The 15,914-nt window shown below is 44.6% G+C and overlaps 1 protein-coding gene across 1 annotated transcript in view; it reads left to right on the plus strand.

Annotated features, from left to right (window-relative positions):
• Positions 1 to 614: 614 nt before the first annotated feature.
• LOC122363471 overlaps positions 615 to 15,914 on the plus strand; it is a 173,518-nt gene continuing 158,218 nt past the window's right edge. The window contains exon 1 of the mRNA XM_043332763.1: positions 615 to 693. Coding sequence (XP_043188698.1) covers positions 629 to 693 — 65 coding nt within the window. The 5' untranslated portion in view covers positions 615 to 628. The remainder of the gene's footprint in view (positions 694 to 15,914) is intronic.

Raw genomic sequence — 15,914 nt, forward strand, 5'->3', positions numbered from 1 at the left:
CCTGACCTGTGACCTGACCTTGTATGACCAGTGACCTCAAATAGCAACATATGTACTAGACAACTGACGCCCTATCGCTGATTTTCGACAAAATGCGTTTTACTCGGTGTTATAGCACTTTCCCTAGAAGCCCCGTGAACGGTGAAACATTTTATCTTTGACCTGACCTGTGACGTCATCGGTGACCCCGAGGTCAATGAAATTTGGTTTCCCTCGACAAATTTGACAGGGTTATCAAACGCCGTTTGAATTTTCCGGATCCGTCCAGTAGTTTCGGAGATACGGGGGGGGGGCAAAAAATGCCCCCCACCGCGCGGAAGGTGGCCGGGAGGCCCACCGCCTGCCGGGTTAAGAACGGCTGGGGCGATTGCGCACAAATTTGGCACAATGCTCTAGACCGGTCATTGGGGTGCCGTGCAAAGTCAGTGGAAGAACCCTCTCGCACTTCCGCACGTGCAGGGCTCACTCTGTCGCCCGCTCGCTCTTCGCTCAAAAGGCGTTTTTACCGGTTTAATTAATTAGGAAGGCCATATTCTCCTTAAGGTCATACCAATGTCATAGTCATGGATCGTGATATGTGTATAAATTACATTAACTTCTACTGTTTTTTTTTTTCAATTCCAGAGTTATGTTCCGGCTCTTTATGGGTATGCCTCTTGGGACGCCTGACGAAAACAACAACAGCCATGTAGGGTAAGTAAGAATTTATGACCTTTCCTCGTAAAATATAAATTAGCAAAAAGGATATATTGATATTGATATTTCGATCACAGATCTTCGTCGGAATTGTTAACAAAAGACAGAATAAGAATACATTTCTTGTCTGCTCCTTTCTTTATCTCCTATTTCACTATCGTTATCACGAGCAATTAAATCTAAAGTCCATTTTTCAAATCATGATAACTTTTAGTCGACATACGAATACAAGTAACTGAAATTGTTAAGCCTAATTAACAAACTTCTTACATTAGAAAATACAAATCAAAATCCTAAATTGGCGCACTGCATTCTAACACTCATCTACATAAACGAGACAGGTACATCCAGTGACACACATCCATACACTTACATAATAGGCCAAGACGATACATTCGAGTTCAGTTCCGGTCTGCGTTTTCTAATCAAAATAGACTCTGCGATTTTGCGATCTGGGTGATCCGTTGCCCTATATGCACTGACACACTTATGCTATAAGGAATGTCCCTGGCATCTGGGTGAACATTTCCAAAGTGATCACCCATAGGGGGTGTCTGGTTTGTTGCCAATGGCGTCTCTCACATGTTCATTGTACCTAAGCCGTATCGGGCGTTTCGTTTCCCTATGTACTGTGCACTGGTCGTTCCTGCACCACACAGTTTACATGTTAACATGTAGACTACATTCTTTTGTGTACACTGGCCTGTGAACCCACTCTTGCACAAATTACACCTATTTCCCCCTGGACAACGAGGTTTGCTAAATGCTGAACGAACTAAACGTTTTTTTTAACTTCATATCATTTCGCCAAGCCAGCTTTACATTGAGTCCGGATTTCTTAATAATGCTGTTCACTTTGCACAGTAAATGCTCATCGATGTATGGCAAAGTCAAATAACCGTCATCCCCCGCCTTCTGTGTGTTCCCACGTTTTTGTTTTGTCCGTTTGTCGTTTTGTACCTCTCTGAGGAGCCTCTTGAGTAGATTACGTGAATAACCTTTTTTACCAGTAAAAGACGGATCTTTTCCACACTGGAGGCTCCCTTAGCTTTGCTAGAGGAAAGGTTCAGCGCCCTGCGAAACATGCCCTGATCATGTTGTGTTTGTTGAGGTGGGATGTGCCGAAGTGGCATGCAAGACAATGCCCGAATTCGTCGGTTTTATGTACAGTTCTGTCTCTACTTAAGCTGTCTGGTTCCATTCGACTCTACCGTTACATAGGTGTCTAAGAAAGGGACCCCTTTTCCGTTTTTGAGTGATCTAGGGTGAATTTCAACTTTGGGTGCAAGCCATTGAGCTACGTCAGAAAGTTGAACAGCTCCTCCTCTCCATGATTCCATATTCCGGCAAAATCATCTATGTATCTAACCAAAAAGTCTGGTTTGAGCGCCGCACCTGTCAGAGCTTGTTGTTCAAACTTGTCTAAGAAGATGACTGCTAAAGGCGGAGCGCACGGGTTGCCCATAGCGATGCCCTGCTTTTGCCTGAAGAAGGCATCTCCAAACGAGAAGACATTGTTGTGTAGGCATTGATCCAGTAGAGCACATATGTCCTCCTTGCTTAGACCAAATGTTTCAATCCCCCCCGCGTGAGCTTCTAACTTTTCTTTGGCTGCTTGAATGGCCTCCTCTACAGGTATGCTCCCATACAGATTTACTACATCTATACTGAAGAAGATGGACCCTGTCGGAAGTGACTGTCTTTGACAGTGATCATTCATTCTTTTCAAAAAATCGTTAGTGTCACAGAGATGAGTTGGAATGAACGCTAAAAGCTGCTTTAATATTCTCTCGAGAAGGCAAGCTGTCTTTTCGGTAGGCCCACCCGAGCCTGAAACTACTGGGCGCAATGGAACTTCGGGCTTATGGTCTTTAGGAAGGCCGTAAAAAACTGGAGTTCTGCTATGCATGGGCGTTAGATCTTCCACGTTTTTCTCTGAAAGTTTATCTTTAGCTACCGCCTTGAATACCTGTTTAGTCTTCGCTTCCACCTGCGGAACTGGATTTTTCGGCAACTTTTCATAACTCTCATTGTCATTTAAAATCGTCTCAACTTTATCCTTATAATCCTCCCTATCCATCAGAACGAATTTTCGTTCAGCGCGTGCATCTCTGCCGCAGGCTGGCCGAGGCCGGCGCCGAGCAGAGAGCACGCGCGGTAGGCTCAGTTGTTCGCTTAAAAAACTGAGTGAAAAGCATCAGAGCCGGGAGGTCGTTGACCTTTGACAACGAAGGCCGACACAAGGCACCGCTCGCCAAGAGGATTCGCCAGTAAATACAATTAATTTGTTTTTGCAATAACTCAGCCGTTTCTGGGCCGAGTTAGCTGAAACTTGGACTGTCAGTGGTAGTGTAGTGTAGTGTAGTGTAGGGTAGGGTAGGGTAGGGTAGGGTAGGGTAGGGTAGGGTAGGGTAGGGGTAGGGTGGTAGGGTTAGGGGTAGGGTAGGGGTAGGGTAGGGTAGGGTAGGGTAGTGTAGTGTGGGTAGGGTAGGGTAGGGGTAGGGTAGGGTAGGGTAGGGTAGGTTAGGGTAGTGTAGGGGTAGGGGTAGGGGTAGGGTAGGGTAAGGTAAGGGTAGGGTAGGGTAGGGTAGGGTAGTGTAAGGGTAGGGTAGGGTAGGGTAGGATATGGTAGGGTAGGGTAGGGTGGGGTAGGGACTAGGGGTAGGGTAGGGACTAGGGGTAGGGTTTGGTAGGGTAGGGTAGGGTAGGGTAGGGGCAGGGTAGGGTAGGGTAGGGTAGGGTAGGTTAGGGCAGTGTAGGGGTAGGGGTAGGGTAGGGTAGCGTAGGGCAGGGTAGGGTAGGGTAGGGTGGGGGTAGGGTAGGGTAAGGGTAGGGTAGGGTAGTGTAAGGGTAGGGTAGGGTAGGGGTAGGGTAGGGTAGTGTAGGGTTAGGGGTAAGGTAGGGTAGGGTAGGGTAGGGTAGTGTAAGGGTAGGGTACGGGTAGGGAAGGGTAGGGTAGGGAAGGGTAGGGTAGTGTAGGGGTAGGCCTAGGGGTAGGGGTAGGGTAGGGTAGGGTAGGGTAGGGTAGGGTTGAATTGAGTAACATCCTAATTCTTACAAAGGGCTCGAACAACTCGCATGCATTACCATCATGCTTTACAGTTCAATTAAAAGCAGTTACCCAGTTCTACACAAATAATATACCAATAAATATGCAAGTTTCTACACCCAAACTAATGCATCCGTTAATCATGCATATCAAAACATACAGTTATCGCGTAAACCTGTTGTACAGTAGGTCTACTAAAAAAGTCCCCCGCTCCAGAGGCGGCCGGCCGGCCGAACCCCCGGATTCCAGCCCGACTCTATTGCGCAGGCCGCGGCAGCGACACGGGTCAGGTCGCGGCGCCCGGCGAGTGGGTCAGTTGGCGGCGGCCGGCCGTGGAGTGAGGACGCCGTGTGTGGGCGCAGAGATGCCGCAGTGCAGAGGAGGGGAAGATAATGACTACACAATGTCGGAAATGATGCCTTTGTGATCTAAATTAAACACCTGCAGTGCATATCCCCTTGCCCCATTCCTTTTTATCATAATCCTTCAATAATCTGTAATGGCCATTCAGCGCAAGCAAAAACAAAACAACCCGTTTAGCGGCGACATCATCTCGGATAAAAAAGCGACAGTGATGATTAGAATAGACTTAGCGCGAGGGCAAATCGAGGGGTATAACTATATGTATCACATACCGAGTATTTTATTCCCATCTAGCGAATTAAGATTGGGGATCTTGTCCAACAAGTCAGCGGCCGTTCTAGACACAGAATAATGCTTTGCTTTTGGTCACATCATTATCTGCAATAATTCGAAGCGAGGTTTAACCCTCGCCGGCCGAGAAGAAGGGGTGGATGCCGCCACCATCAGACTTGTAAACGACTCAATTTTTTTGAGTCGATTCTTTGTTTGAGTCTGGAAATTTGAATCGATTCATCAAACGACTCATGATGTTAAATTTAATTGATTCGAATCAACTCATGACTCATCAAGTTCCTCGATAAAATAATTCGAATCAACTCATGACTCGAGCAACTAGCCAACGGAATGATTCGAATCAACTCATGACTCACACATTTTGATGAATCGATTCAAATCAATCATGACTCACACGACATTTTTATTGAACTTATTTCATTCAACCCATGACTCACTATAGGCATTTGTTGATTATTTGACTCAAAGCTATATGATAAGATGAATATGTCGCATACCACAATTGTATTAAGCGGCATAGTAGCCTTGACCAAAGATTCAAGCAGCTACCTAGTAGGACTAGGTACATAGGTAACTACTTTGGCAAACATGGTTGATGCAGTTTCCAGTTCCTAAGTCCCAATTCCACTTTTGAATTCTAATATTCCTGCAGATTGGGCTACCTATTCTGTAGCATACTGGTCACTGGTCAGTCTTGCTTCAATTTCTTATCTTGTCACCTACAACAAAGCAAACAAGTTCTAACTGCAAGCAGTCCAGAAAATAGGTACTTCAATGTTTGTACACATCACTTCCATTCAGTTTGCTGTACACACCCAACAATATTTTGGGCTCTAGAAATCGAATACCAATAACATATGTAGGTAAGTATGACTGAAATCCATTTATAATGGACACAAATCCAATTGAAGCAAGGCTGACCAGTTGCAAATCTTACCTGCCTTTTCAAAGACATTGACATACCAATTACCAAAGTCACTGTGCCCACCGGAAGTCGCAGTTCATGTCTGATACCCATGGCCTTGGTTTGATATTTAAATGCATTTCATAACTCAATCAGCTTTGAAATTATTTCTATCTGTATGAAATGAATCTAAGGCATTCTCCAGAAGCCGTGATATTGAACAGATTTTTAGCCAACTGGCGCCGCATGGTGGCGCTAGCAGAGCGTATAACACTAGCGCTCTACTAGCGCCATCATACGGCAACAGCTGGCAAATAACTGAGTCAATACCAATACCATTCTCCAAGGCCAATGGTTCCGTGTTGATATGAAAACGGCGCATTTGAGCGTCATATATGCTAAGCCTTACGCACGCTAATCTACTGCATAAAGGTAACAATTTTGGAACACGATCAGGAAGAGGACAAAGTCTCCACTCTAGCACATACTAAACGCCTAATGACATTGATACAAAGACCCCGAATGCATTGACGAGTAAATGTGCATCAGGAACGGATTTTCCTACTTGTTCATCATAGTGATACGTTTGTAATACGCAATTACTCTGCTCATGGATCCCAGCTCAAAGACGCTAAGATCAAAATCAGGTCAGTCCCAGAAACTTTGGTTTTTATTCCATATCTAAGTACTAACAACAAATTGTAGTTTGTTTTCTACGTTAATGAATTGGCACTAAGTCATGATCGCAACCTTGCGGTACTTTAATGCCATTTCGATTTTGCAGTACTTTAACGTCAACAAAATTTTGCAGTGTTTTAACGCCTGTGTGTCTTGCTATTGGTGTCGACATTTCTGGCGGACCTTACAGTTTATGTTTCTCTATTTTGATTTTGATTTTCTGGTTTGGGACGTTATATAGTTGATATTTGAAGGACTTATGTATTCCATTCTAAAAACGAATATCTTTTACCAAGAATATTAGCAAAGGTATCAGTATATTTATCTTGTTCCATGTTTGATGTTAGGTTCTGACTGATGAAGTCACTGCTCCATGGATCCCCAGTTCACATCATTTTTAGCAGCTTGTAGTAAAAGGGGCTTAGGTGAGCATGAAATTCATTGTTCTTCTTACGCCTTATATTAAATATGACCTGAATCTGGTTCTAAAATACAAACTGTGAAGCGAAGTGAATTGACCATGGATGAGTGTTTTACTTTGCAACACAAGGTTGCTCAATTGGAAAGAAAATATTTTCTTCTTGCACAGTACACAATTTTCCAAATGAATTTCGGGAACGGGTCCATCTGGTTCCAATGCTGACCTAGACCGGGTCTGACCGGTTTTGGAAATATGCCAGTCAGATTGGGTCCGGGTCCGGGTCCCAAAATTTTCCAGTTTTGCCACCTCTAGTACCTAGGTACCAACTGCCAAATGCTTTTGGCTCATTAGGCGCCTGTGCCTGAGCCTCTGAGGCTCTTGTAAGTCTGAAATATGGAGTGAAGTGATGGCTAAAGCTGAGGGGGTGATCTAGCATTGATTATTAGGGTGTTGATGGTGACTTGTAAACGACTCAATTTTTTTTGAGTCGATTCTTTGTTTGAGTCTGAAAATTGAATCGATTCATCAAATGACTCATGATGTTAAATTTAATTGATTCGAATCAACTCATGACTCATCAAGTTCCTCGATGAAGTGATTCGAATCAACTCATGACTCATCGAAAAACGGTTTGATTCTGAGTCGATTCACGAATCAACTCAGAGTCGTTTACAAGTCTGGCCACCATGCATTTTTTTTGCGGTAGCTCAAAGCACACTGATGATAGAAGGCTGACATTTCACATGCCTTACATTTAATTCAAGCCGGATCACTTGACATCAACCACGTTTTCAGGTCAGGTCACTTAAATATGACGTCTTAGGTAAACCTCTGCACGGTTGTCGGTTATAAAATGATGCAATCCGCAATGCATTATTTTAGTGTCGTAAGCATAATGGGGAATTATGGAAACCGTTAATTTGGCGTCGGAAATGATCTGAAACTATACCTCAAGCACATGAAATCGTGACTTCATGCATTCTTGGCAAGGTCTAATGCTTCACTTTTGCATTATTCACCTTGCGTGACGTCATTATGACGTCACTAGGGTCATAGGAGTGTTTCGTCAATAACTCCCGATCAAAATGAGCTAGCCATTCGGGACAGCCATCAATGGACTTTGCAAGACTTGCCGAATCAAATGTTATGCAGCATGTCCTCCTTTCAACAGCTTCGTGACCTGCGTTGCCCTAACATGACATTGACCTGAGGTAGACATCCTAAATTGCTTCACCTAAACAAAAAAGCATATAAATCGACGCGTCTGAGAACAGAAAACACGATTGTATCGAAATGACGAAAATGCGTTTAGTATATACCAAGAACCGATCAAATACCTTGGGCCCTTGACCTGCCCTAAGAGGTCACTGATATTTTAAAATGAGGTGCCAGTCGCTGCGTCACGTAACGACGCAAGCGCTCTTTTTTTCGCGAGGCTCTAGCAGCTAGCTCAATTATAGGAGCTAAACATGGGGTCGGGGAATCGCTCCCTTCTCACTCAATATTTGGCCGGGATAGTGTTTGCAATTTTTGTTAAAATCTAGCATTTTAAGATTTCAAATGACCCATTTTTTCCCGCCCAAGTCAATTCATATTCGCCCAATTCAAGGTCATAACATCAGGTTACGTCAAGTGAACTTACCTCAAGGAAAGTTCCTGTGCTCATCATATCTAAATACACCGACTAACCGATCGCTTCAGAACTTTCAGCGATTCTAATGGGCAACATTATATGTATTTGAAACGTTTACTTTGCAAGTTTGACATTGTTGACAGAGAGGCGGGTCAATTTTGAGATCGCTCAAGGCTCAAGTCAATGGGAGAAAATTGAACTGCACTTTTTTGGACGGAACGCATAATAAACACTCTGAAAACAAGTGGTGCTTGATGAGATACAATACTGAATGAAAATTGTTTGTTTTGTTGGGGGCCATCTTTTTCGGTCTGAAAAGGCCCTTGCAACAGAACATAACAAGGCCCTACAACTAACCGCCTTTGTTTTAACATCACGGACGGCGCGTATGACACCCACATGCTGCACACTGTTTTTATTTGGCCCAATCGCTCTGGAATTTCTCAAACTCCCTGACCGGTCAGTGAGTTTGCAAACTCCCTAGTGAATTTGTAAACTCCCTAGTGATTTTGCAAACTCACTGATGGGTCAGGGAGTTTGCAAAACTCCGAGTTTGCAAACTCACGGATTTCTCAAACTCCATATATATATATATATATATATCTATTATATATATATATATTAGATATATATATATATATATATATATATATATATATATATATATATAATATTATATATATATATTATATAATATATATATTATATATATATTATATATATATTATCTATATATATATATATATATATAATATATATATATACACGGACTGCCTGCATATACGGACGGACTGCCTGCATCCGGCCTCAAATAAAGCTCTATTCCAGAATGGGAAACCGCCAATCAGCAGCTTGGTACCTAGGTGAATTGGATCAACGTCCGTGTCAAAAAGTCCGCAACTGGCCTTGAAAACATCCCAACATTGATAGACATCTCGCTAAAATAAGTTCCTTGCCCAGTTATCTCTTGATCTGCTTAAAAAGTATTTTGCACTACTATCGCCCGTACTAACATTTCATTGAGCTTAAGTTCCCCTGAACTCAGAAGTATGTTCCAAATACATCGCTCTTCATTACAGCTCTTTTAATCCACATAACCTTGAGAGCACTATCATATATTGTGACATTTGGCACTTTAAATCTGGTATACATAACAGAGCGTTTGATTTTATCCTGCTTGTGTTCCAAATAAATCGGAAAAACATCACCTCGAAATCATGAAGACCGACTTCGGCGGAGAAGGCAGTGCATTGAGGATGTGCGTCAACATTGGCAACGCCAGCGTCTTTACTACCGTGCGTCCCATAAAAAGATAAACGCCTTCTCAGCCATCCTCTGAGAAGATTTGCAATGTCAACGACCTTCCTTCTCACATTACGTTCTGACATGTCTGTCATTGTTCTGGTAAACTCGATGCCAAGAAGTGTGAATTTTCAGCAGCAACCAACAGGTCTGTGTTGGCCAAAAAAGCGGGAGACGGCCGGGAACCATCCAAAACACTTGAGTTTTCTTAGCATTTAAAGTAAGACCTAAAACCTCCCCAAACGCTTGTAGCGTAGTCAAGCAGGCAATCAGGCTTCCCCGTGTACCATCTAAGATAAAAGTCGTGTCATCGGCGTATTGCTCAATTTTACATTCTTTGCCGTCCCTGACCCAGCCTCTAATTTGCGGATTGTTTCTCACCATGATCGCTAAAATTTCAACGCACAAAACGAAAACTAAAGGTGAGCAACAGTCACCCTGTCTACAGCCCCGTTCTACGTTAAAGAATTGAGTCGACGTACCATTTTGGCAAACGGCCGATACGGCCCCTGTAAACATTACCCGGATCCATTTTCTGAAGCTTTCTCCAAAACTGAACTTCTTTGGGACATCCTGAATGAACTTATGATCTAGAGAGTCGAAGGCGCTCTGAAAATCAGCCAACAATAGCATTAGGGTACTTGAATTCTTGGAATGTTTCGCCTCCCACATTACGTCGTACACAGTTCGTGTACACTCACCAATGTAACGTCCTTTCATGAATCCCTTTTGCTCCTGTCCTATCAATTTATCATAACCAATCGCAGCCGGTTTGCAATCACCCTGGATAGTATCTTAAAAGAGGTATTGAGAAGCGAAATAGGTCGCCAATTTTAATAAATTCTTTCGGCTTCTTTCCTTTTGGAATCAGTGTAATTATGCCCTGTCTTTGGGAACACGACAGAAGATTCTTGTCGTAACCACTGTTCAATGAGCGAACTAGAAAACCGCTAATCTGCTTCCAGAAGAACTTGAAAAAATTAACACTAAACCCGTCCGGCCCTGGAGACTTATCATTTCGTAACTCGCGTAAGGCTTGGGTGGCTTCTTTTAGAGTTAATAGGCCTTCTAACGTACGAGATTCATCAGAGGTCAATTTTGGATAGTCATCACCAATCTCTTTCTGACAGTGATTAATATTCTTTTGTGCCGTGCCTTGTAAAGGCTACTAAAGTGAGCCTCTATGCAGTCTAGCACTTTGACATATCGTTTACCAATTCACCGTCGACATTTAAGCAAGGGATGTATTTTGCAACACTCTGCCTCTTTTCCAGCCCGCAAAAATACTTCGTTGGAGACTCTCCCTCCTGTACCCAGCGGACACACGCCCGCTGGCCGCACCGGCCAGCTTTATCCGTCGGAGGTCTGAAAGCTCCTGCTGTGCGCAAACCAAACGTTCACGATAGATCTCCCTTCCCCGAAAAGGCCTTCCAATACTTGCATTTTCAAGAGCCAGTACTTCCTCGCGTCTATCTCTTTCCCGTTTCTTCCGCGCACCGTAGGATATAGTCAGGCCACGAATTTTGCATAGCAAGACTTCAAAAAAGAGTTGATCATCAATAACTAATGCAATATCGTTACTCTCTTCAACTTCATCGCTGGTGTAAAGTGGAAAAGCATATTGTCTTTTAATCTATAAAATCTCTGCATTCACCAAGTCAATGTAGGTGGAGTCTTTCAGCAACGAATTAAAACTTCCAATAGAGTCCACGTTTACTTTGCATTCCTTCACTTATTAACAATGCTAGTCAGGCTGTGATCAGACCGGTAACCTGGTAAAATAAATGAGCTGGAAACCAGTCTCGACCCGCTAACGAGACCAAACAATAATCTAGTCTTCCAAGTCTGAGAGGGGACGATCGCCTCCAAGTATACGACCTTTTCGTCGCGTGTTGCTCCCTCCACACATCAACCATACCCTCTTTCTCCATAAACTCTAGAATCACTTCCCTGGCCCGGCGGTTACCTTGAGAGACATAGTGTTCAGTGTCCACATTAGGATTTAACGTAACATTCCAGTCTCCTACAATAACAACATTGTTATTATCGATATACCCTATTAAAGAAAACACTGACCTGTAGAAACCTGGGTTATTATCATTAGGACGTGCAGAACTGCCAGCGTACATCGTCCGGGACCCGCCAGCTCGATATCTAGTATACGAATACTGCATGGGGGAGCGGGCAATAGCAAAAAATATTGCCCGATGTGACGTCACTGTCGCCCGAGGGTGAAGACCGAAACAAGTGCTATTGCCCGAGGCGAAGCCGAGGGCAATAGCACTTATGGAGGTGACCTTTGGTGACCTGACCTGTGACCTGACCTTGTATGACCAGTGACCTCAAATAGCAACATGTACTAGACAACTGACGACTATCGCTGATTTTCGACAAAATGCGTTTTTACTCGGTGTTATAGCACTTTCCCTAGAAGCCCCGTGAACGGTGAAACATTTATCTTTGACCTGACCTGTGACGTCATCGGTGACCCCGAGGTCAATGAAATTTGGTTTCCCTCGACAAATTTGACAGGGTTATCAAACGCCGTTTGAATTTTCCGGATCCGTCCAGTAGTTTCGGAGATACGGGGGGGGGGGCAAAAATGCCCCCCACCGCGCGGAAGGTGGCCGGGAGGCCCACCGCCTGCCGGGTTAAGAACGGCTGGGGCGATTGCGCACAAATTTGGCACAATGCTCTAGACCGGTCATTGGGGTGCCGTGCACAAGTCAGTTGGAAGAACCCTCTCGCACTTCCGCACGTGCAGGGCTCACTCTGTCGCCCGCTCGCTCTTCGCTCAAAAGGCGTTTTTACCGGTTTAATTAATTAGGAAGGCCATTCTCCTTAAGGTCATACCAATGTCATAGTCATGGATCGTGATATGTGTATAAATTACATTAACTTCTACTGTTTTTTTTTTTTCAATTCCAGAGTTATGTTCCGGCTTTTATGGGTATGCCTCTTGGGACGCCTGACGAAAACAACAACAGCCATGTAGGGTAAGTAAGAATTATGACCTTTCCTCGTAAAATAAAATTAGCAAAAAGGATATATTGATATTGATATTTCGATCACAGATCTTCGTCGGAATTGTTAACAAAAGACAGAATAAGAATACATTTCTTGTCTGCTCCTTTCTTTATCTCCTATTTCACTATTCGTTATCACGAGCAATTAAATCTAAAGTACATCCATTTTTCAAATCATGATAACTTTTAGTCGACATACGAATACAAGTAACTGAAATTTGTTAAGCCTAATTAACAAACTTCTTACATTAGAAATACAAATCAAAATCCTAAATTGGCGCACTGCATTCTAACACTCATCTACATAAACGAGACAGGTACATCCAGTGACACACATCCATACACTTACATAATAGGCCAAGACGATACATTCGAGTCAGTTCCGGTCTGCGTTTTCTAATCAAATAGACTCTGCGATTTTGCGATCTGGGTGATCCGTTGCCCTATATAGCACTGACACACTTATGCTATAAGGAATGTCCCTGGCATCTGGGTGAACATTTCCAAGTGATCACCCATAGGGGTGTCTGGTTTGTTGCCAATGGCGTCTCTCACATGTTCATTGTACCTAAGCCGTATCGGGCGTTTCGTTTCTCCTATGTACTGTGCACTGGTCGTTCCTGCCCACACAGTTTACATGTTAACATGTAGACTACATTCTTTTGTGTACACTGGCCTGTGAACCCACTCTTGCAAAATTACACCTTTCCCCCTGGACAACGAGGTTTGCTAAATGCTGAACGAACTAAACGTTTTTTTTAACTTCATATCATTTCGCCAAGCCAGCTTTACATTGAGTCCGGATTTCTTAATAATGCTGTTCACTTTGCACAGTAAATGCTCATCGATGTATGGCAAAGTCAAATACCGTCATCCCCCGCCTTCTGTGTGTTCCCACGTTTTTGTTTTGTCCGTTTGTCGTTTGTACCTCTCTGAGGAGCCTCTTGAGTAGATTACGTGAATAACCATTTTTTACCAGTAAAAGACGGATCTTTTCCACCACTGGAGGCTCCCTTAGCTTTGCTAGAGGAAAGGTTCAGCGCCCTGCGAACATGCCCTGATCATGTTGTGTTTTGTTGAGGGGGATGTGCCGAAGTGGCATGCAAGACAATGCCCGAATTCGTCGGTTTTATGTACAGTTCTGTCTCTACTTAAGCTGTCTGGTTTCCATTCGACTTCTACCGTTACATAGGTGTCTAAGAAAGGGACCCCTTTTCCGTTTTTTGAGTGATCTAGGGTGAATTTCAACTTTGGGTGCAAGCCATTGAGCTACGTCAGAAAGTTGAACAGCTCTCCTCTCCATGATTCCATATTCCGGCAAAATCATCTATGTATCTAACCAAAAAGTCTGGTTTGAGCGCCGCACCTGTCAGAGCTTGTTGTTCAAACTTGTCTAAGAAGATGACTGCTAAAGGCGGAGCGCACGGGTTGCCCATAGCGATGCCCTGCTTTTGCCTGAAGAAGGCATCTCCAAACGAGAAGACATTGTTGTGTAGGCATTGATCCAGTAGAGCACATATGTCCTCCTTGCTTAGACCAAATGTTTCAATCCCCCCCGCGTGAGCTTCAACTTTTCTTTGGCTGCTTGAATGGCCTCCTCTACAGGTATGCTCCCATACAGATTTACTACATCTATACTGAAGAAGATGGACCCTGTCGGAAGTGACTGTCTTTGACAGTGATCATTCATTCTTTTCAAAAAATCGTTAGTGTCACAGAGATGAGTTGGAATGAACGCTAAAAGCTGCTTTAATATTCTCTCGAGAAGGCAAGCTGTCTTTTCGGTAGGCCACCCGAGCCTGAAACTACTGGGGCGCAATGGAACTTCGGGCTTATGGTCTTTAGGAAGGCCGTAAAAAACTGGAGTTATGCTATGCATGGGCGTTAGATCTTCCACGTTTTTCTCTGAAAGTTTATCTTTAGCTACCGCCTTGAATACCTGTTTAGTCTTCGCTTCCACCTGCGGAACTGGATTTTTCGGCAACTTTCATAACTCTCATTGTCATTTAAAATCGTCTCAACTTATCCTTATAATCCTCCTATCCATCGAACGAATTTCGTTCAGCGCGTGCATCTCTGCCGCAGGCTGGCCGAGGCCGGCGCCGAGCAGAGAGCACGCGCGGTAGGCTCAGTTGTTCGCTTAAAAAACTGAGTGAAAAGCATCAGAGCCGGGAGGTCGTTGACCTTTGACAACGAAGGCCGACACAAGGCACCGCTCGCCAAGAGGATTCGCCAGTAAATACAATTAATTTGTTTTTGCATAACTCAGCCGTTTCTGGGCCGAGTTAGCTGAAACTTGGACTGTCAGTGGTAGTGTAGTGTAGTGTAGTGTAGGTAGGGTAGGGTAGGGTAGGGTAGGGTAGGGTAGGGTAGGGTAGGGGTAGGGTAGGGTAGGGTTAGGGGTAGGGTAGGGGTAGGGTAGGGTAGGGTAGGGTAGTGTAGTGTAAGGGTTAGGGTAGGGTAGGGGTAGGGTAGGGTAGGGTAGGGTAGGTTAGGGTAGTGTAGGGGTAGGGTAGGGTAGGGTAGGGTAAGGTAAGGGTAGGGTAGGGTAGGGTAGGGTAGTGTAAGGGTAGGGTAGGGTAGGGTAGGATATGGTAGGGTAGGGTAGGGGGGGTAGGGACTAGGGGTAGGGTGGTAGGGACTAGGGGTAGGGTTTGGTAGGGTAGGGTAGGGTAGGGTAGGGGCAGGGTAGGGTAGGGTAGGGTAGTAGGGTAGGGTAGGTTAGGGCAGTGTAGGGGTAGGGGTAGGGTAGGGTAGCGTAGGGCAGGGTAGGGTAGGGTAGGGTGGGGGTAGGGTAGGTAAGGGTAGGGTAGGGTGTTAAGGGTAGGGTAGTAGGGTAGGGGTAGGGTAGGGTAGTGTAGGGTTAGGGGTAAGGTAGGGTAGGGTAGGGTAGGGTAGTGTAAGGGTAGGGTACGGGTAGGGAAGGGTAGGGTAGGGAAGGGTAGGGTAGTGTAGGGGTAGGCCTAGGGGTAGGGGTAGGGGGATGGTAGGTAGGGTAGGGTTGAATTGAGTAACATCCTAATTCTTACAAAGGGCTCGAACAACTCGCATGCATTACCATCATGCTTTACAGTTCAATTAAAAGCAGTTACCCAGTTCTACACAAATAATATACCAATAAATATGCAAGTTTCTACACCCAACTAATGCATCGTTAATCATGCATATCAAAACATACAGTTATCGCGTAAACCTGTTGTACAGTAGGTCTACTAAAAAAGTCCCCCGCTCCGAGAGGCGGCCGGCCGAACCCCCGGATTCCAGCCCCGATCTATTGCGCAGGCCGCGGCAGCGACACGGGTCAGGTCGCGGCGCCCGGCGAGTGGGTCAGTTGGCGGCGGCCGGCCGTGGAGTGAGGACGCCGTGTGTGGGGCGCAGAGATGCCGCAGTGCAGAGGAGGGGAAGATAATGACTCTACACAATGTCGGAAATGATGCCTTTGTGATCTAAATTAAACACCTGCAGTGCATATCCTCCCTTGCCCCATTCTGTTTTACATAATCCTTCAATAATCTGTAATGGCCATTCAGCGCAAGCAAGCAAACAAA

Source organism: Amphibalanus amphitrite, unplaced genomic scaffold (assembly GCF_019059575.1).
Source record: "Amphibalanus amphitrite isolate SeventyFive unplaced genomic scaffold, NRLGWU_Aamphi_draft 000622F_arrow, whole genome shotgun sequence".
Lineage (NCBI taxonomy): Eukaryota > Metazoa > Arthropoda > Thecostraca > Balanomorpha > Balanidae > Amphibalanus > Amphibalanus amphitrite.